The following is a 22,566-nucleotide window of genomic DNA, read 5'->3' as shown; positions in this document are numbered from 1 at the left end:
CTCCTCTCCTGCTTTTACTAGATGAACTTAATTCACTTTTTGCCACTTGTTTAAGGACAGGGGTGGGTGGGATCTGGGTAATAGGATAAGGAAAAAGCCCGAATGAATCCGCTGTTGTTATTGAGGCTGTTCAGTCTGACCAAAATAAGCAGGTTTTGAAATGAACTCCCCAGCTCCAGAGCGTCAGAGTCAGGCCTCGTGAAGGCGCTGGGAGCGGCGAGCAGGAGAGGGACAGGAGCCCTACCGCGTCCAGCCCTGCCCCGCCCGGGAAAACCCAGTGCCCCACGCATCAGTCACCAAGCAGAGCGCGAGTTAGAGGAGTGAACCCGGGGAAGGGCACATGCAGCTGGGTTAGTCTCAACTCGACCATGCGACTTCGCAGTCCTGTTTGGCAAACGCGCTTAGGCAAAACAGACTCGATGCTTACAATGATCCCAGCCCAAAATGGAGTGTCCCTGACTAGCAGGGAGGAGCTGATGCTCGCCATGAGGAAGCCCACCACGGTCACGGCGATGCCCAGGGCCAGCTGCAGCAGGGCGAGCAGCAGCGGGAACCGGCAGCCGCAGCAGGTCCGGGGCTCCTCCTCCCCGCACTCCTTGGGGGCCCCCGTGCCCTCCTTCGGCTCCATGTCGTCGGGCCCAGCGGCGTCCGCGGCCGGCGGGCCCCCCTGTCTCTGCTGGCCGCGGGGCTGCTTGTTCTTGCCCATGGCGCTGCGAGGCTGGGTGGGTTGGTGGGTGCGTGTGCGGCGCCCTGGGCCCTGGAGCGCGGTGCGCGGCTGGCTCGGCCTGCCCTGGTATTCGAATTATGGAGGCTGAACAAATATGGAAAACATTTGGAGCCGACTCACTGAGCCTCCAAAGGCCACGGGGAGCCCGCAGCAGAGGGGGATTCGAGGGGGGTCGCCAACTGCCAACGCGCCGGGACGCAGCGCCTGCCGGGCTCCGGGCAGGGTTTGCAGGTCACCCGCGGGAAGCGGCGCGGGTCCCTTGGCCGCCTGAGCCTGTGCACTTTAGACAGGCTGCGAGTGCGCGCGTGTGCGAGTGCGGGGCGTCTGTTTTTCTCACTCAAAACTCCAGGATTGTTTTGGTTTTGCTTTCTGTGAGGTGCAATGCAAGGTGATGAATGTTGAAATCGTTTGAGCTTAATTAATACACAGTTTAATCCAAAATAGGCATTGCTGGGCTCTAAGCTGCGAAGTCATTTCCAGAAGTTAAGTCGTTGTTAGTTTCCTACAGAGGCACGACTCTTTTCTTCCTACTTTCTGTAATCCAGCTGACAAATGAATAAAGGCATTTTTTTCGCATTCAGGTGTTTTTGAATCTTTCTAAAGATATCTTTCTAAAGATATTGGACTAATTGTGAACTCTCTTTCACATATATTATTAATTATTATTATTATTTTCCAAACAGGGGCTCACTGTGTTGCCCAGGCTGGAGTGCAGTGTCACCATCCTAGCTCACTGCAGCCTCAGACTCCCGGACTCAATAGCTTCTCTCTCCTCAGTCTCCAAGTGGCTGGGACTACAGGCAATCACCACCACACCTGGCTAATTTTTTTTTATTTTTTCATAGAGATGGGATCTCATTATGTTGTCCAAACTGGTCTTGAACTCCTGGCTTCAAGGGATCCTGCTGCTTCAGCTTCCCAAAGTGCTGGGATTACAGGCGTGAGCCACCATGCACCCGGCCTCTCACGTGTATTTGTTTTTAAAAGCTCTGTTAGCCGGGCGTGGTGGCTCACGCCTGTAATCCGAGCACTTTGGGAGGCCGAGGTGGGCAGATCACAAGGTCAGGAGTTCAAGACCAGCCTGGCCAACATGGTGAAACCCTGTCTCCACTAAAAATACAAAAATTAGTCAGGCGTGGTGGCACACACCTGTAGTCTCAGCTACTCAGGAGGCTGAGGCAGGAGAATCGCTTGAACCTGGGAGGCAGAGGTTGTAGTGAGCCACGATCATGGCACTGCAGTCCAGCCTGGGCAACAGAGCAAGACTCCTAGTTAGTCTTCACTCATCTCCACGGCAGTGCTTAGGGGGATTGGATTGTCCATCTTAGAGATAGACACTTCTACTCAGTCAATATTTAAGAGTTATTTTTCAAGCACCTACAATGTGCTAGGATATAAAGATGTTCAAATAGACTTGGTCCTGGCCCAGAGTCACAGCAGAAATCAATAAAACTGATTATTCTTATTCCTGCATACCTCTACTCAGTAGCACTTAGAGCAAATTTCAGCAAAACCACTAAAAAATGATCCCATCACTTTGGGGGTATTTATATCTCTTTTGGTATGATCATTGTAACATTCAGAAAGCTATATTAAAAAATAAGTGACGTTGCCAAGATGTTAGTATAAAGGCTACTCCTAGCTTGTTTGCTATCAGCAAATTTAAAGAAAGTCCAACTCCCTGCTGTTTGCTTTAGAATTAGAAACTAATCATCATCAGCTCTTTTTGTAAACTGTCAAGTCCCCACAAAAGTAACTTTGAAGACAAAAAGTATATACTTCACCCTTACCCATGAACTTCGGTGTTCTCCTTATGCCTTCCTTCTGGACCAGTGAGAAAAATAATGGTTCATGGAACAAATACATTTGCTTAGAAAACAGAGTCTAAACCACACATCCCAGTTCCATGCAGAGGCAGTGGAAATAGCACTTACTCTTACCAGAAAAACAAGGTGGCTGAGGCAAGGTTATGGTCAGCTTTGGGGCCATCACACCACAAGGGGTTTCTATTGTGAACAGACAAATAAAAACTGGCGTTATACCAGGATACCCACCTGACTTGGGCCTGACTGAGAAGAACCCAAATGACAAAACAAGAAAATGCCTGGTTTTCCTATGTAAATATGGTAAATATTTACAGAAAGTCAATTGACTACCTGGAATCAAGTATGTGTTGTTATTAACAATATAGCTACCTATTACTGAGTATTCTGTAACAAACACATGACAGGTGCTTTACATATTTTACTGTCACCCCTTATAACCACCTTATAATTATAGTTTCCACTTTTAAAGATGAAAAAATTTGAGTATGAGAATTATTAAGTAATTGGATTAAAGTCACTAGCCTACTTATGAATGGGGGTAAGTGGAACCAGATGTGAACTCCAAAGCCAATGGTCTAGAGGATTAACTGTTTTATTAATTACTTCCTGTATGTATATTGCCTATAGGCAAACAAGTGGCTAGACTGTTTAAATTGTGATTTTAAACAATTTAATTATCATGGGTAGCATAGTATCTATAATAGAGTTAATTACAAACTTAGATCTAAAGATGAGTACTTTACAAAAATATCTTGATTCATCACCATAATATATATTTAATGGTCAATGGAGACCATTATTCCTATTAGTACTAGTTTATAACTAGATACAAGCTCTGTTTGCTGACCATATGGCCAAACTGTCATGTAATTAGAAGTGAAACATTTTTAGCCTTTTCCTCAAAACGTTAAATTATATGTAAGTTTAAATAGTCAAACAATAGGATATTGCTATACATTTGTCTTCTGAGTTTCAGACTAGTGGCTTACTGTTGTAAAACAGTTGTACATATATTATTTTTTAAAAAGCTTACTTTTAATTGCCTCACTGAGGCATGTTACAAATAAAAGCAATGTAAATGAACAACATCCCAGATGCACTGAAATTCTTCTAGTCTGATTACAACTGCAGACTACAATTTTCAGCCTTTGGCGGTCTAGGGAAACTCACGCCTGCTCAGTTTCCCAACAGCATGGTTGAGTCCGTGTTTGAGGAGGCCTGGTCTTTGGTAATACCATGAGATGATAGTGATGAGGATGTCATTTTCACTTAATTGGTATTTGAAAGTAGAAACAAAGAAAAGTTACTGTCAAATAGTGATAGGGAGTAATCAAGGCTAAAATAGATCAGACTGTCATTAAGAATACAACAAAGAAAACTCTTCCTTTTACATGTCCTTTCCGCTGAGAAAAAATCATCACGTCTAGCTCATCACAGAGTTTAACAGAAATGAACTGGGATTTTCAGTATTCATAAATTATGATGTCACTATTTTATAGGTTAAGCAATAACCTCTTCAGATATTTATATTACCGGGAAAAAAGGCACAGTAGAAACAAAGTGTTTTCGGATACTCTTGGCTGCTTCCATAATTCAAAACCGACAAAGATTGTAAATTAGAAACTGCAGGAGAGTAGTTAATATATAGTTTAGATTATTTTGATCCTCTTGGGGGAGAAAACAAAATCAAGCCAGTATCTCTATCTTTGCAGTCTATCTCAAACTTAACATTATTTTGAAGTACTTGTGCATCAGAAGTTCAGAACGGGGAAGATGATAACTCTTTAAAACTAGTGTGATTAACAAAATGTCCTTAGGAAACCCAACTAGAAATAATCTTTAAACCAACATATTCTCAAACACATGATCTTACATTCCCCAAGAACAAAAAAGCATTTCAGAAAAAAATTATTACATTTCCAAGGTCTATATCAAGTCTTTTTCATATGTAACTAAATATATCTAAAATGTTCAATTAGATTCGATTTAAAGAAGTATCAAATACTCTGCAGAAAACAATTGGGAATTCATTTGTGATATGCAGGACTGCTGCCCCCATATGCCTTGCTGGCCTCCATACCTAAAATGACTCTAGGGATATTGCTGACCTCTGTGTGTGTATTTGTGTGTGAGTGTGTGTGTAGAACAAATTAAAGCAACTCCTATTTTTTTATTTTCTTTATTTCAATGTCATTAATTCTAAATGTGTCTCTGGGCTCAATTTTTTTCTCAGCAGAATTGGCCCATTTATAATTTTTGCTTGCAAGTTTGTACTTAAATATCATATGGACAATGCAATCTTTATGGTCAACAAAGGGCTTATGACTTTCTCATTCTCTTTCTTCCCTGGAGATGGGGTCTATGTTGCACAGGCTGGACTCAAACCTGTGCTCAAACAATCCTCCCAGATCAGCTTCCTGAGCAGCTAGGACCATAGGCACATGCCACCATACCTGGCTTAACTTTTTCATTCTCTGGAGGGCTATAGAAATGATAAATCTCAATCATTTAATCACGCATTTCACCTATTTTTAAGGTGCTTTTTATAATACAAAATTTGTCTACATGTAATTTTGATTTTTCCACTGCATATGATACTGTAGAAATAACTAAATTTATTTTAATTGAGAAATACAGGAGAAGAATGGATAAACAAATTGTGGCATATCCATTACAGTGGAATACCACTTGCTAATAAGAAAAGGGGTAAACTATTGATGCAGGCGATGACTTGGATAAATCTCATTAACAGTGTGCTGAGTGAAAGAAACCAGACACAAAATAATACATACTGCATAATTCCATTTATATAAAAATTTTAGAAGGCAAAATGAATCTATGGTAATTTAAAAAGTGATTGTGGCATTGGGATGAGAGAATTGTCTCGAAAGCAGTAAGAGGTGACTTTCTGGGTGATGGAAGTAAGTCTCCTATATCTTAGGTGGTGATCATATGGGTGTTAGTTGTCAAAAGTCATTGAACAACACTTAGGATCTGTGCATGTTATTGTATACAACGACATCTCAATTTTTAAAAGTGTAATAAAACGAGAAATACAGGGAAGTCACTGGATGTCCCTCAGTAATTAATAATAGAACAAGTAGGAGGCTTTTTATAAATTTATCTCACCAAACTCTCCTAATGCCTCTACTGCCATTCTAGATCCTGTTTCAATTATCTATTGCTACAATAACAAATCACCCCAACATTCAGTGATTTGAAACAGTAATTATTATTTCATGGTTTCTGTGGGTCAAATATTCAAACAGCACACAGCAGGGATGGTTTGTTTCTTCCTGTTATCTCTCGACTCTCAGCTGAAAGACTTCAAGACTGGAGGCCTGGGATCAGGAGGGTCCAGTCTTAGCTGAAGCAGGAGGATCTGCTTCCCAGGCAGCTAATGCATCTTGTAAGCGCATTGTTTCCTTTCCAGATGGCCCATCCAGAGGGCTGCTTGAGTATCCTCACAACATGGTGGCTGGCTTTAGAATAACTGACTCCGAGACTGAGAAAGCAAGGCAAATGAAATTCTTTGCATGTACAGCCCCAGAAGTCACTTAGCAACACTTGAGTTACTCAGCTCTTTAAAATCAAGTCACAAAGTCCAGCCCACATGCAAGGGGAGAATAAGATCCATCTATTGAAAAGAAGCATACCAAAAAATCAAAGGGTATTAAAGGTGTATTTTTAAATCATCATATCCTCCTTCTCAAGTTTCTTCATGGATTGTTCTGCCTTTGCTGATCTCCTAAACGCTGGTAAACCCCATGATTCCTTTCTTCAGCCTCTTTCTTCTTATACTACATGTTCCATGGCTTCACTGAAGACTCCCAAATCTATCTATCTTAGGAGGCCAGACTTCTCTTCTTAGCTCTAGGTCTGCAAATGCAAATACCTATCCACATCTCCATATAAAAGTTCCAAAAGTGCCTCAAATTCACTCTGTCCTTGAACTCTACAGAGAAATCACATGAAGTAAATATAAGGTATCCACAGACTTTAATAACAAGGTGGTCATTGGTTACCTTTTCCAGAACAATCTGGCAGTTCCAAGATTTTGATGAGTTTAAGAATGAACAGGAGGTGAATAAGGAGGAGAATACATGTAAAGGAATCTATCGAGACACTTAGCTGTGAAGGGAAGGAAAGAGAAAAAGCTGCAGCTAAAGGGGCAATATAAAGTCAAAGAATGGTTTGCCTTTTTTTTAAATTTAATGGAAGACACTTGAGTATGCTTGCGTGCTGAGGTAGAAAGTGATAGGGATACCTGAGGGAGGGGACATTTGATCACATAAGTTCCTTGAGATGGGAAAGTCTTAGAGGAAAGTCCTTCATAGGCTGAGGTGGGAGGAAAGAATGTAAGACTATCTAGAATGCAGTTGAGTTCGCAGGGTGGGAGAAAGACAGCTGAGAGTTCCTAGATATGTACGTATGAATGTAGGATCAGTATTTTTCTTCTCAATAATGCACTTTTGGGATATAGAGACATTCTACTTCCATATCCTATCCCACAGCATATTTTACTGCTATATCTTGAAAGCACAGGTGAGTTTTAATAAAACATTTTCTGAACAATTCCTTTAAAATAGGCAAAAACATATTTTCTGTAAATTATAATTACAATGACAACTTATTTACAGAAAGGTTTATGTATCTTTATAGGCTATGAAGTACTCTTACATATTATCTCTTTAAATATGACCAAAACCATGTGAAGTTGGAATTTCCTCAGAGTGGCTAAGTAACCATTTCAGGTTACATTAAAAAAAAAAAAAAAACAAAAAAAAACAAAAAACCTAGATCTTCTTTCTCTAAATTCAGTGCCCTTTCCACTTACTTTTTATCTTAGCTGAATGACTTAGATTTTTTATTGTACAAAAAAATTGCATAAGTACATTGCACATATAGGCAATCAGACAGGTTAAGAGAATACAGTGCTGTGTGGACAGACATCCCCGCCACATACCAGGTTAGTGAGAACAAAGGCTGTCTGGAGTCCTGACCATAAGTCCCATGAGTGCAGAAACAATGCTTCCTTAATCACCATCGGTCCTACAGTGCCTAGCACAGTGCAAAGGTTGTAATATGGCTTTAATAAATATTTATAAATCCTAACTCGTCATGGTGTGATCTGGATTCAGATATTTCTGATACAAACAACATTTCTTTAAAATCCTTGAACTGCATATTTTGTCCATTTTTATTTTGTTTGGAGAGTTGTCCTTAGGAATAACTCAACCAGGACACAGGGATGAATTATAATTAGGTTTTCTAAGTAATAACATTAAACACCCTGTGTCATACATAAACTATAAGATTTTCATTTTGACCAGTAATCCTCTTCTTTAGTTAGAATAGCTGAGTCATTGTCTGACTGTAAGCCAGACTGACATCTTTGATCATTTGTATAATATGCATGTTTCCATGGACTTACCTCCCTGTATTTGGTTCCATATCTAGTCATCACCACCTTTAAAGACATCTTTGGCCCTATGACAAAGCCTTGTGGGTCGTGTTCTTTTTCCCCTATACTTCTATGAATTCTTTCATTTTTATGTGGTTATGAGTACAGATGCTGAGCCCAGACGGCCTGAGTCCCAGTCTCAGCTCTAATTCTTACCAGCTGTGTGATTGTGGACACGTTCCTTAACCTCTCTACGCCTCGACTTCCTCTCTGCAAAATGTGAATATTACAAGTACCTACCTCAGAAGGTTGCTATGAACTATAAGTACAATAGTTGATGCAAGCATGGAGAACATTTCCTGGTGTGGGTAAATAATTAGTCCTTGTTAGCCAGTATCCTAGCCCTGCCCTCTTTTCCTATTCAGTTTTCCCTTCCTATGCATTATCTTTCTGTGCAATTTCTCTTCGGCAATCTTGTCCTCATTCTTACTCTTCTTATACCCTCCACAAAAACTATCATCCTCCCTGTTCTTCTCTTACACTCACTGCCTGGTATCACTGAAGTTTCAACTGCTGAATTAGTGCTTTGCTTCACAATATCATTTTATTTTTCCTCACCACCACTCTCTGCACTCACACCTAATTCTGTAATTGAGACTTTTCCAGAATGACCCCTAGAGGAACATAGTGCAGTGCTCTTTCTTCTATAAGTGCATCATTTTAGCCCATTCCCCTCCTTCTACCTCTGACCCCACCTGCTGGTGCAGGGAAGTGACTATACTCAGATGCTATGTTGCCCACCCCAGCCAATCATAAAAAGTCTGCCGTTTTATTTCTGATCTTTTGCCGTGCACCTCGTGACGGTTACATCACAATAAGTAGGAAATTCACACTGGATTTCCCCAACTGATTTCAAATTATCTCATAGAAGTTACTGAATTGCTGGTGTATCAAAAACAATGTTTCAGTAATCTAACATTAAGCTACATTTAGTCAGATCTTGGCAAGAAAATGTTCACATTTCCCTAATGTTTTCCTCCCTAAAATCTCACACATGGTGTATTGGACATCATTTTAGGGGCCTAAAAATCTCTCTTTATATCGTGGAAAGATCCCTCACCCTCACCAACATGGTCTGTGGGACTGCTGCCCACTTCATGACCGTAACAGCAAGCCCTGGGGCCTGGCCTGGCCAAGCTTGGCATCTCTGCCATGGGGTTAAGGGTTGGGCACAGGGAGGACTAAGCCAGAGCAGGATGAATCAGACCCCTTCCAGTAGGCATGAGACAAGGATTCTGGGGTGAAGGGTGCAGGCCTTTCTTCCTTTTGGAAGGGGAACTACCAGTGGTGGGCTTCCTTTCCCACTACTTGAAGACAGTCTTTCCAGGACAGAAGAGAATAAGGCCAATGTACAAAGAGAAACAGAGGCTAAAAGAACCAAAAAGATGGAGTGGGGAAAGGGGAAGAAAGAGAGAGAGAGGCTTGATGACACTATTTGAGCCTGAGAAAACAATTACAGCTGAAGCAAGCTCATCCCGAACATCCCAGCGCAGGAGACTGTCTTGTTTACCACCGCGTCACCATAGCTGACACACACTTAGAGGCTCCATCCATACTGGATGAATGGTTAATACATAACCAAGCCAGTAAATATTCCTTTTCTTTAAGTGAGTTATTTCTATCTCTTAAAAGTGAAGGTTCCCCGACTTAGGCAGTAACCCAGGTGAATCTCACTCAGCACAGCCTATGGGCATCCTCATCTCTACAATAACAGACCTGCAGAAGCAAAAGAAAGTGTGTTGAAATGACAAGTGAGCAGTGAGTTCATTTCCAAAAGGACAAGAAAACTGAATAACAGAATGTTTTTGTCAACTTGTGTGGGAAGACATGAAGCCATTCTAGGGCAGGAGAGATATTTTATATGGTGTCTACTTATAATGCTTTTGCAATTTGGCATATGAGGAAATGCCAGGTGCCTTTTAATAATCGGTACCACTTTTAGCTGAGGTGTATTTGTATCAGTTAAGTGTCATGCTCAACTATTTAATTATAACTGGAACTTTTGTTGCTCCTTTATTAACCTAAATCATAAAATTAAGTGGTATGTTAATAGATACTTATATGCACCAGTTTTTAGCCAGAGATGCAGGTCAGAAGCACCTGCAAAGCACTTAAAACGGTTTTTTGTTTTGTTTTGTTTTGTTTTGTTTTGTTTTGTTTTGTTTTAACATTCCTGATGCAGTTATGTTTGGGGTGTACCCTCGTGATTAAGTCCTCTAAAAACCTGCCAGGACACATCCCAAGCTAAGCTCAACACTTGCTGTCCCTTAAGGCAAAAGGAAGCTTTCATTTTCTAAAGACTAACTTTTGCCTTTTCATTTTATTTCTTCTCAGTAGTAGACTGCTTACAAAGCATTCTTTCTTTAGTTCATTCAAGAAACATTTATGGAGTGCCTGATATTGCCAAGCAACCTGGGAGGCACTGGTGATAAAAAGGCAGGTTCCTGCCCTCAAGGAGCTCACATTCAACTGAAGGGAGACAGACACATAATCAGGGAAGTGTCATAAAGCATGACACATGCTGGGACAGAATTGTGTGTAAGGCACAGACAGGCACACAGGGCAAAGTCGCTCTACTACAGCATGTCAATCTCAGGCACAGTCTGTGTTGGGAAATGTGCAGGGAACTAATCACTCACAGACTTGGCAGAGCAGGTGGTCACTCATGGCTTGTGGTTGTTTATCTCTGAGGTAACTCTGGTATGTGTCAGGGTGGGCCTGCTGGTTCGGTCAGGTCATCATCTCAGACTGACCTCAACTTTTCACCCAGCCTACAGCCCCTTCCCTATTCCTAGTCCTTGGAAACAATGCTTCCTAGTGTCACTTCTTTTCTCCCCTGCCCAGGGGAGTAAAGGTATAATCAGACCAGTACAAGCTGCTGTGTGAGTCGGGGAAGAGCTGACCGACTAAATACCCAGCCCTTTTGTTGGCCCCTGAGAAGACAGCAGACCTCAATAGTAAAGAAGCAAAGTCTGGCCAGAGTTTAGGAATCCCATGACTGTCAATCATTTGCAATCTTCCTCAACAACTATTTTTTACTTAACATGTTTTTTTGTCCATAAGCAAGTTGCTCCTCATGGGCAGGAACCTGCCTTTCATCACCAGTGCCTACCAGGTTGCTTGGCAATATTAGGCACTCAATAAATGTTTATTGAATGAACTAAAGAAAGAATGCTGTACAGGCAGCCCATACTGAGATATTGACTACGTCATGTAAATTTTGGAAAGGAGCATTTTTTTCAATATCATGGATTATTTTCAGTTCAAGCATTGGCGTAAGTTCTGTTTCTAAAACCTAAGCAATCCATATTATAAATCAAAATAATCTCAGTGTACATTCTGTTTAGAGACAGCGGGGGAAGTATCATAAGAGAAGAAAAGGAAGGATATGTGAAATGTTTATTGAAGCAAGCTGCTTGAGATTTCTAGCACCTAGAAAAAAACTCACTGAGATGTAAAAATGGTTGCTCATGGGACGTGAATATTTTCCTTTTCTCCCTATTTTTGTTGTCTTCTGATGAGCACATTACATTATGATGTAAAAAAAAAAAACCCTTAGTTTTCAAAACTAAGTTTTCACTCCATTCCTGTCTATGAGAGAAATTTTTTTCACTTTATTTACCATTTTCTGTAATAGTCTTTCCTCTGTGGATGCTCATCTAGAACAGAAATTAATTATGCCACTAAGTGGTCTATATATTGACCACATAGACCACTAAAGTTCTTTGGACAGATTTCCGATTTATGTTAATTTATGTTTCAAAGTGTCAGCTGATTTTCACTTTCCTCCAACATCCAAAAAGAGAGTTCACAGTCCAGGTCAGATGTATGTAAATAAAAAGTTTACTCTGCCTAAGGGTCTATCCCAAGCCCACTTTCTCTGTGAAGATTTTCCTAACTATCCAGGCCACTGAACTGTGTCTTCCTTGAACTTCTATGAAGTGGCATGTGTCACATCAGTTATTATTTATATAGTTTTGGATTCTGTAATTGTTTATATGATAGTTTTCATTCATTTATAAGGTATTATGGTTACTGCATGCTAGGAACTGTGTTAGCACTAAGGAAAATGAGTAGGAGGGACTGCAGAAAACAGACACTTAAAATATGTTGTTGTAAATAACTTCAATGTATAAATATACACAGTGCTTTGCAAATCCCAAAAAGGAATTCCTTACTCTTTGCCCATTCAGATTGTCATCTGCAGGCTTTAGAGTAGGAATGTTCCATTTTCCACCCCACACCTTGACTGCCACCCCTCACAAGCGACTGTGGGCTTATTGGATTCCAGCACACCCTCTAGCTCATTGGTTGGAAGCTGGGTGAGCTTGCTCGCTCCTTTTCTCCTCAAGTGTCCACGCAGAACCAGAGGCAGCTGGCTGAGTCAGGGGCTGCTCCCTAAGAAACCTATGGCTCTCTGGTGCTCTTATTCACTGACAATTTCCCTTTTTTTCCGGTTTCTTCCTTTCACGTTGCCATCGAAAGTGCAGTACAATTTGGGGTGATGACCAGGAACTATGAAGAGGCTCACTATGAGTGTCTAGCCCAGGCTTCGTGATCCAGTTCAGAATCACCCTCCGACTGGCAGTGGTGTCCGGCTACAAAGCCCAGCCAGCAACTGGCGGCATTCCCTGTTTATATCCTCAGGGATTCATGAGGAGCGGTGGCTGTGGCTTGCAGAAGATCTCAGTATTCTGAATGCCCCTTTCATAATACTATCAACATCTTCCCTAATTTCTAAAATTGGTCATTTTGGCTAGAGATTGAATTCTAATTTTCTTTCATAGTCAGTCACCCAAACAACAAACACAGAATTAATTACATAATAAATGCTCAATTAAGGAGATGTTACAACTCAGTAGACGGAGAAATTCTCTCTGGATCAGATTTCCATATATTCATTGAATTTAGCTTTGATAAGATGTGCTACAATAAAATTTTTTAAAGGAAAGTTTGGGACCGGGCGCAGTGGCTCACGCCAGTAATCCTAACACTTTGAGAGGCTGAGGAGGGCCAATTATTTGAACCTAGGAGTTCGAGACCAGCCTGGGAAAAATAGCGAAACCCCATTTCTACAAGAAAGTTTTATGAGAAAAGGTAGGTATAATATACTAATATAAATGTAGAAATTTGTAAAACTACAAGGGGTTATCATAAACGCAGTTCTTATTCTGAATTGTGTGTCCAAATCACCCATGTTTCTCTTTTTAAATGCCTATGACTTAGACCTTCCTCAGGAAATTATAATTCAGGAAGAGGGTTGGCATACAGCACCTGTATGTACTTTTTAAAGTATGTACTTTTAGGCTGGGCATGGTGGCTCATGCCTGTAATCCAAGCACTTTGGGAGGCTGAGGCAGGTGGATCACTTGAGGTCAAGAGTTCGAGACCAGCCTGGCCAACAGGGTAAAATTCTGTCTCTACTTAAAAAAATACAAAAATTAGCCAGCCATGGTGGCGTGTGCCTGTAATCCCAGCTACTCGGGAGGCTGAGGCTGGAGAATCACTTGAACCCAGGAGGCGGAGGTGGTAGTGAGCACCGATTGCACCACTTCACTTCAGCCTGGGTGACAGAGAGACTCCATCACAAAAAAAAAAAAAAAAGGTAGGCACTTTTAAAAGACTCCACATATTTAAAACCCTCTACATATTTTTCAGTACTGTTCAAAGATGCCATAGATTATTTTGCTGCATGACTAGGATTGCAAGCCACTGGAGGGGAGGGAAGGAAAGGAAAGGGAAGGGAGGGGAAGGGGAAGGGGAAGGGAGAAAGGGATCCAGATACCAAACTAATGCACCTGAAATGAGCCTGGTCCTTCACCTTTGTCATTAAAAAAGTTGAATTTTTACTTACTAAAACTATAGTTGCTCAAAACATTTTCTTTGGAAAATTTCATCAATGATGATTTAAAAGCCATCCAAAATAATATCATTCTTACTACTTAATACTCGTGTAAACTTAGTCTGTTATTTTTATTTTTAAAAAAGATCAATCACCAACCTAGGACAGAAATTTAGAGTCAGAGGTAATCACTCCATCCCTCATCTTCTGTTTTCCACTCCCCATAGTGAAGGCTCAGTACACCTCTATGGAATGACTGAGTGACTGACTGAATGAGTGACTAACTATTCCAGTGAGGCTCACATCAGCTGTTTCACTAACCCATGGTCTTACTACGAGTAGATGACAGTGCTGGACTCAAATCCAGGAGAGCCCACGCCCAGTACTAAACTCTTCTGATCCTGACACGTGATTTACTCACCTCTAAACAACTGTCAATTATTCCAAAGCCTAAAGCCATCCTTCAAGAATACTATTGGCTCCCATATAGACGATTCAAAATAATGTGTCACACAGAGTTTAAAAGCAATGCTAAAAAAAATAACTAACAAAAATACATGGAGAAATAGCAAGACTGCATGAGTGGAAGGTCTTCCAAAGCAACTATCAATACTTTGAAAAGGACAACATTTATTTCTACATATACGTTTCCATTTCTTAAAAGGCAATCTTTGACCTTCTGTTTTTAAGTTGCACAGTGCTATCCTCCACTCACAGGTATTCTAATGACAGGCATCAATGTGCCGCGTTTAGTTTACTGGTTTCTGTCAGGTGATTTATCTCACTAGACAAGCTCAGCTAAGATGATTCTACAAAGCCAAAAAAAGAAAAGAAAGAAAAAGAAAAACGTGCCTAAACTTTGATTCATAATTGGTGTCTGTTTTCACAGTCATGTGTTTTTAGATAACATTGCCTACAGAACTGCCTTTTGTAGACTGATCTGTAGCACCAAGAGAAATTGTGGTTTTAGAATGAGTTCTTACCACGCTCCCCCTTTTTAAGCCACCACTGAGAAAACAACTATAATATTACATGTTCTTAAAAATAAGACAGTGGAAAACAGCTACCATTGTTGACCAATCTCCCTTCAACAATCAGAAAGTTAACTGATTTCGTTCCTAAATAATAATTTTGTTTTACAGTAGTATTTTTGCTGCTCAAGGAGAAGAAAATGCAGAATTCTGATAAAGAGAGAAGTGGATCCAATGACAGTTTTTCCAACTATATTGAGTAACTTTATTCAGAACAGCTTCTTTGAACAAAAAAAAATGAGTAGTAAACTTTAAAGGTAAGGAGAAAGATTTCCACAGAGATCACAGTTTATCTACTGATACGACCTCAGTGAGAAAGAAAGTAGATCTCCTTATATACATAGCACAAAAGTAAAACTTGTTTGAGATTTCATGCAGTCTAAGGGCGTCATTCTATTTTCTTTCCAGCCTGCTTCTTGTCCTCTAACACTGTCTTCCCTGGAGCACAACCGAACTGGGGAGAACCGGAGTGGCCAGCCCAGTGAATCTCCTGGGCAGACTGGCAGACAGTAGGAATTGTTGCCTGCTTGGAAATTTTTTATTCTTCCTTTCCAGAGCTATCACCTCTCTGAATACCCCTCCACTTTTTTGCTCTCCTCCATATGCTCTATTTATGTAAATAACATTTGATAGATGCTTTAGCTTGGAGCTTCAACATTCTTGAGTCCCTAGCTACGTAGAAGACGCTGTGATTCTACAGAAGATGAAAAGGCAAATATCTGATTTCTTGCTCATTCCTCTCAAAAGATCTCAAGTACTGTTCAAGTTTTTGTGTATCTTAAACTTCAGCATATATCTCTTGACTAAAAAACTGCTTAGTTACTTAACAGTGAACTTTAAAGCTGAATTTTAAGATTAGGGAAAAATATGCTATGTGCTCAGAAAGCACAGGGGACAGTTAAGGGGGAGAAATCGAATTTATTAAATGTAGTGGTTGGTTTATATTTTGTGACATGAGATTGTGTATGTAATTTTGCACGATGGTGGGGCTTTTTGGAGTGGTGTGGGAGGTGAAGGGCAAGTCCCTTCCCTTGTCACCTCAGACTACGTTCTGCAAGCACCTAATGTCTCAAGGTGTCAGGACACTCTGTTCATCGTGACAAGAAAAAAAATCTCACTGCTGCTATGAGTACGATCGTGTGAATGAATATTCAGCACCTCCAACTCAGATTTGCGGCTAATGATCTAGATCTTGAATTTGCAAGGTCCAATTGTGCAGCCTCCTTCTTTCATGCTGCCTTTCTCCTTAGCAGTTTCATTATTCGTTCACACCTCCAGGAGAAGTAGAGATGGAAGATGAAACATAAATTCATCAACTTTTTTCAATTCCATCCTTAGTCCTGCTGGTTCTCTGGTTCCGAGATGGGTTGTGGAAGAGCAAGAAGTGCTTGGAGGAAGAGTCCTCTACAGTGCCATGAGCAAACGACACAGAGCACATTCTCAAGCCAGGGCAAACCGTATTCTGTTCACACAAAAAGACAGCAGGCTAAGCAAATATTTCACTATGGCACTGCAAAAAAACAAGAAAAAAGAAAAAAAAAAAACCCTAGCTAAACAAAAAGCCAATCATTTGAGCGTTTCAATTACCAAGTGATGTGCATCATCAGAGATACTGCAACACCGTATGTGTGAGGGTTGTAGAGAAACTACTCAGTTGTGTCTGTTGCCTCTTCAAGAGGTAGCCTGAAACTAAGAGAAACATGAAATTGTGTTTGTTTCATTTTAATTACTTTCAGGAAGTCCACTGGCATCATTCTGTAGGGCCTCTTAGGAGGCACTTGGAACTAATGCAGGACAGTAAAATCGAGATTTCTGAGGCTGTATGGGGGGCAGGTGTGAAAAAACCGAAAACACATCCATGCAGAGCTTTGGTTTCCTGGTGGTGGTTTAAGGAATACAAAGCCCCTAAGCAAAATTGTGAAGTTAAAGAAGTTGCTCTTGATACAGACCCACCTTGCTCTTGAATTCTCCTCTGCCCTGATGGTACTGTGGCCCCTACTCCCCCTTCAGAGTGCCTGGCTCCTGTCCCCAGCAAAACAGGAGACGGCAAATCCATCGGTTTGAGTGAGATCCAGTCATCCAGTCTGCAGGTGACAAGCTCAGTCTCATTGCTCAAAGTATAAAAGCACCAGCCTCTCGGCTTGGCCCTGCTGGCCCCTCCACCCTCACCTTCTCCTGTCAAGCCACATTAGGATCCTTTCATTCCTCAAGCACTGCTCTCCTTCTTGCTGTCAGGCCTTTGAACACACAGTTCTCTGTGCCTGAGATGCTCTTCTCCCCTCTTCCCGTCCCAGTGTTCCTCCACTCAGCCTTTGTAGTTTCCTCCAGGAAGCCTACCTTGATTGACTCACAGCCTAGGTCAGCTCTGCTCCTCCAGCCCTTTCCCAGGGCTTCAACTTTGCTTCTCCTTTGCAAGTCTTCCTGTCATTGTCCATCCTTCATGGGATATTATGTTCCCTCCTACACTGCAAGCTGTGGGGCTCTGAGCTCTGTTTATTGCTGTACCCCCAGCACAGACTGGCCCATGGTGAATGCCAAATGACTACTCTATAAGTGAATGATTTAATTAATTAATCTAGTCTAGATATCTACAGTAACATCATATCTCAAGAGAATATAATATCTTTAAACTCCTCGGGAAGCTTTCAGGTTTTTATCCTAGACCAGCTGCTCTTGCTGGGGGAACAGACCAGGGGCCAGAGTTGCTGAAGGCCCATTTAGAAGATGCTGTGACCACAAGGGCATATCCAAGCTTCTTGTGTCTGTGCTGCTGAGGCACGTGTCTGCACCTGAGCCAGACCCACTTTGTTCCTTTTTGCTCTCCTATGTCCCTAACCCCTCCCATATCCCTGCCCCCCAAATTTCAACTGATGAATTCTGAATTCATTCTTACTGTGTTCATATATTTGCTTCTGTTCCCCACCCCTCTCTACTTTAGCTGAATTTCACCCTCTATCCAGGCAGATATTATACAACCAGTCATCTACAGCCCTTCTTAATTTACCTTATTCTGTGCTTCAGATTTCCATCCCTATAATGATTGCTAGCACTTATATATTTATTTTACTAAGCATGAAGGGCTTACACACACACACACACACACACACACACACACACACATTTAGTCCTTATAATAACACTATGAGATGGGTAGTATTATAATCTCCATTCAACAGATGAGGAAACCAAAGCACGCAGAGAAGTTAAGTAACTTACCCAAGGTTACCTGATGAAGCCAAGTCTGAACAACATGGTCTGGCTTCAGAGTCTATGCTTTTCAATGCTACACTCTGTTGCTTCTCAGTTATTAGGGATGTGAATCATGGTTGCCCTAGTCACATTGCTTTCTTGAAGAATTCTCACTCTAGTGCCTACTAAGTGAGCATCAAAACACATGACCTTTATTTTGTGGCCTCAAGTAATTGGGTAACTGGTGAATACCTAACCCAGGTGACCTGACCCATAGGCCAGTCAGTGAGCTTAGACTTGGGGGCCTTACTCAAATGACAATTTGGACCATTCATATGGAATATATGGAATTGGAAATGAACAACTAGGGCTGTCGTTGGTGGACGTTAGAGATGAGCAGTCATGCTACACGTGAGATATAGAACTGGAGGGTGCCATGCAGGGTCCTGTGCACGATGAGTGTGTAAAGAGCCGGCTGGCACAGGAGAGCAGAGCACCTCGTCAGATGCAGATGTCAGACAGATCATATGACACTTAGGATCTCCAGACTAGCTCCAGCTGCTGATTTTTCTAGTTCCCAGTTTCTAGGATTTCTGTTCCTTGCATTCAAAGGATTCATGAGTAGAACCTATTGCCTCAAGACTTCTGGTCCTCAAAGGCTTCCACGGCCCTTCACAGTAAGTACAACAAGAGGAGGCAAAAACAAGGAGCTCCTTGATGGGAGGGGAAGCTACAGGTGGGGCAGAATGGGTCTGAGTCATGTGTGATGCCTGGGGAACTTCCGCCACTTTCACAGTTCCTCTCCCAGAATGACCCTGACTTACTGAACACTGGGCAGCATGACTGTTCAAGGTTACACCTCTATGCACTGGGGATGCAGACAAAGGTGTCTAGGGGTCCAAGATTTATCTGAGTGTCTAGAGCCATGTAGCAACCAGCCCCATGTCCCAGGGTTTCATGAGCCTAGGCTGGAATAACACAACACTTAAAAGTGAAATTCTAGTATTCAGTAATCCTCAGAGATTCACTGAGACAGGTGGGAATAATAATATAATAGTAGGCTTAAAATAGTGTTTTATGTCTCACAAATCCCTTTTAATTAAATCATCTCATTGGATCCTCACCACAACCCTATACCCATTCAATCATTCAGGTTTGCTCATTTTGTATTCTGAACTTTTTTTCTTTCTATCTCCCTCTCTTCTCGTGTTGTTATTACCTTAAGAATAAAGTCCAACAAGGAAAACCTTGCAAAGTCCCACTAAAAAATTTGGACTTTATTCTTAAGGTAATAAAAAGCTATGGCAAATATTTGAGCAGGAAAGTAATGTGTTTGGATTTATATTTTGAAAATATCACTTGGCAACAGTGTGAATAATGGACTGATGGAGGAAGAGAACGGAGGCAGGTACATCAGGAGGCAGGCTGCTGTACTCATCCAGCAGAGGCACGATGGTGGCTTGAAAGGGGGGTAGAATTGGGAATGAGAGAAGAAAGAAAACTGTGCCCAAGTATCTATTTGACTTCAGCAACTGGGGGAGACGATGTTTCCATGTTAGAGGACAAAGTCGCTACTTCCAAAGAATATCTAAAACATGCAAATCTCAACTATTTTTGGAAGAATATTTTTAATTGGTACAAGCACTTGAGAAGAGCAGAAATAAGGGAGAAGATTTTTGATAAAGAAGTTAGTGAGTAGAGCTGTGCAGTGACACTCAGCCTCCCACTGACTGCAGAAAAGGCATAAGCAAGTCTAGGGTGCTTGCTGGCTTTAACACACAGTGTTTGAACATCTTTATTTAGAGTTTGTCTTAATTCCAGAAGTAAATTTAGCAGAATTTTGATACCGCTTTAAGGATTTAGAGGGCCTTGTAAAAGGTGTAGGGCCATCTCTCATAGTCTCCCCTTTCATTACTACTGAATGTGACTCACATAATCAAATATTCTATGGCAATCTAATGATTGTGAGTCTTCTATCTATAAAAGGTTGAAAGATAGAGAGGCTGAATAAATTATTTCATTAGAATAATTCAGGCTAAAATATCTACATGAAGAGAGACAGACAGAAACCGAGAGAGCTAAAAGAAATACTACATTTGAAATATTTTTTGCAATTTAAGAAACTCAGAATAGGCCAGGCACTGCGGCTCACGCCTGTAATCCCAGCACTTTAGGAGGCCAAGGTGGGCAGATCGCTTGAGGTCAGGGGTTCGAGACCAGCCTGGTCAACGTGGCAAAACCCTGTCTCTGCTAAAATTACAAAAATTAGCCAGGCGTGGTGGTATATGTCTGTAATATCGGCTACATGGGAGGCTGAGGCAGGAGAATCACTTGCACCTTGGAGGCAGAGGTTGCAGTGAGCCGAGATCATGCTACTGCACTCCAGCCTAGGTGACAGAGCAAAACTCTGCCTCAAAAAAAAAAAACCTCAAAATAAATTTTTTATACTCAGAATTGAATTTGCTTTTTAAGCCCATTAAAATTACAGTTTTCGTAATTTTTTTATTCTTAACAAGTAAGCTCTGTGAATTTCATAGAATTGTATTTCCCATTATAGATTCATATCTCACAGTTGAAGTGAACTGCTTTTTTCAAATGTTGGTTTATTGAGCTAAAATTTTGGCATCACCTCAGCTTCTCTGTATAGCTCTCTAAAACAAACAGATTCCTGAATATGCTAATTATAAATATGACTATTATCATTGTTTAAAACATAAAAATTCTCATAAAAATCACAAAAAAATAAAATTAGCTACATGGCAAGAGAATGAAATGGTGAGCTATAGACTGGGAGAAAACATTTACAAATCACATATTGATAAAGAACTCGTGTCCAGAATATATAAAGAACTCTCCAACTCAGTAATCAGAACACAAATAATCCAATAAAAAATGGAAAAGATTTGGACAGACACTTCACAAGAGAAGATACATGGCAAATAAACACCTGAGAAAATGTTCAGTATCATTGGTCATTAGGAAAATGCAAATTAAATCACAATAAGGTGTCACTTCATAGGTATGAGAATAGCTAAAATTGAAGACTGGGCATTTCAAGTGTTGATGAGGATGTAGAGAAACTGCAGTTGTCACACGCTGCTGATAGGCACACAAAATGCTACACCCACTTCGGAAAAGAGTTTGGTAATTTCTTAAAAAGTTAAAGACATCTATCATATGACCTCGCCCAGGATAAGTAAAAGCCTGCACCCACAAATGAAGATTTGTAGGCAAATGTTCATAGCAACTTTATTTGTAATATCCCTAACATGGAAACAAACCCATGGCTGGATTGCAAAATAATCATTCTGAGGGAAAGAAGCCAGACCAAAAAAAAAAAAAAAAAATACATCTAGTGATTCCATTTATATAAAATCCTAGAAAACGTGAACTAATCTATAGAGGCTGAAAGTAGATCAATGGTTTCTAGAAATGGTAGGGGGAGGCTGGGCACAGTGTTCATGCCTGTAATCCCAGCAGTTTGGGAGGTCGAAGCGGGTGGATCACCTGAGGTCAGGAGTTCGAGACCAGCCTGGCCAACATGGTGAAACCCCATCTCTACTAAAAATACAAAAATGAGCTGGGTGTGGTGGCATGCACCTGTAGTCCTAGCTACTTGGGAGGGTGAGGCAGGAGAATCAGTTGAACCTGGGAGGCAGAGGTTGCAGTGAGCTGGGATTTTGCCACTGCACTCCAGCATGGGCAATAGAGTGAGATTCTGTCAAAAAAAGGAAGGAAGGAAGGAAGGAAGGAAGGAAGGAAGGAAGGAAGGAAGGAAGGAAGGAAGGAAGGAAGGAAGTGTGGGTAGCGGGATGGGGAAGGAGGTAGGGATTACTAAGGGACACAAGAAAATTTTAGAAGGTGATGGGAAAACTTACCAAACTGTACACTTTAAATATGCGCAGTGCATTATATGACAATCATACCTCAATAAAGCTGTTAATGAGAAAAATAGGTAGATGTGGTCAGTATTTGCAGTTTAAGTGGAGCTTGAAGCATGATCAATATTTAACCAAGATAGTCTTCGGAGATCAGGGGTGTATAAGTTAGTGATGACGCCTTGAAAGTGTGAGTTTGACCTTCAAATAATGCCTAACATTTCTCATGGCTACTGCAAAGAAGTTTCCTGATTTCTTTTTCACCTTTACTGGGTTTAAGCAGGGTGTATTTATCTTCTTGGTGACTGACGAAACCCTGGCCATTTCCTCCCTGGGATGCTTTTAGCCAGGCAAGCTTGCCTTCCATGTCACGGGATGGTTCACTTAAAAAAGTTATAAACTCAATATAGAAATCTCATGTATCACATATTTCTTTGAGTTTTAGATATGGCTGCAAGTGAATTTTTCCTTGTCTAATAGTTTTATGGTATTGTTTAAATAAATCTTCATTGCTTCATTCATCCTTGAAGACACCATTTAAGTTTAATCATCCACATAAGCCACAGTCGACGTAATAAACAAAAAGAAATAAGAAAAATGGTAAGGGCA

General features: G+C 41.0%; 1 protein-coding gene across 2 annotated transcripts in view; it reads right to left on the bottom strand.

The window, feature by feature from the left end:
• Positions 1-1,005, bottom strand: part of SSPN (sarcospan) — a 45,547-nt gene extending 44,542 nt beyond the window's left edge. Inside the window, exon 1 of one of the 2 annotated variants that reach the window (XM_032159868.2) lies at positions 848-1,005. Coding sequence is in view for 1 of the 2 variants with exons in the window: in XM_032159867.2 (XP_032015758.1) it covers positions 428-706 (279 nt within the window). In the remaining variant the exon portion in view is untranslated. Of the gene's footprint in view, positions 1-427; positions 811-847 lie in introns of those variants that run through there. The other variant, XM_032159867.2, reaches the window with a different exon arrangement.
• Between the last annotated feature and the right edge of the window lie 21,561 nt (positions 1,006-22,566).

Source organism: Hylobates moloch, unplaced genomic scaffold, assembly GCF_009828535.3.
Source record: "Hylobates moloch isolate HMO894 unplaced genomic scaffold, HMol_V3 SCAFFOLD_8, whole genome shotgun sequence".
NCBI classification, from domain to species: domain Eukaryota; kingdom Metazoa; phylum Chordata; class Mammalia; order Primates; family Hylobatidae; genus Hylobates; species Hylobates moloch.
Note: the sequence above shows the minus strand (reverse complement) of the source record. Positions and strands in the feature narration are given on the sequence as shown.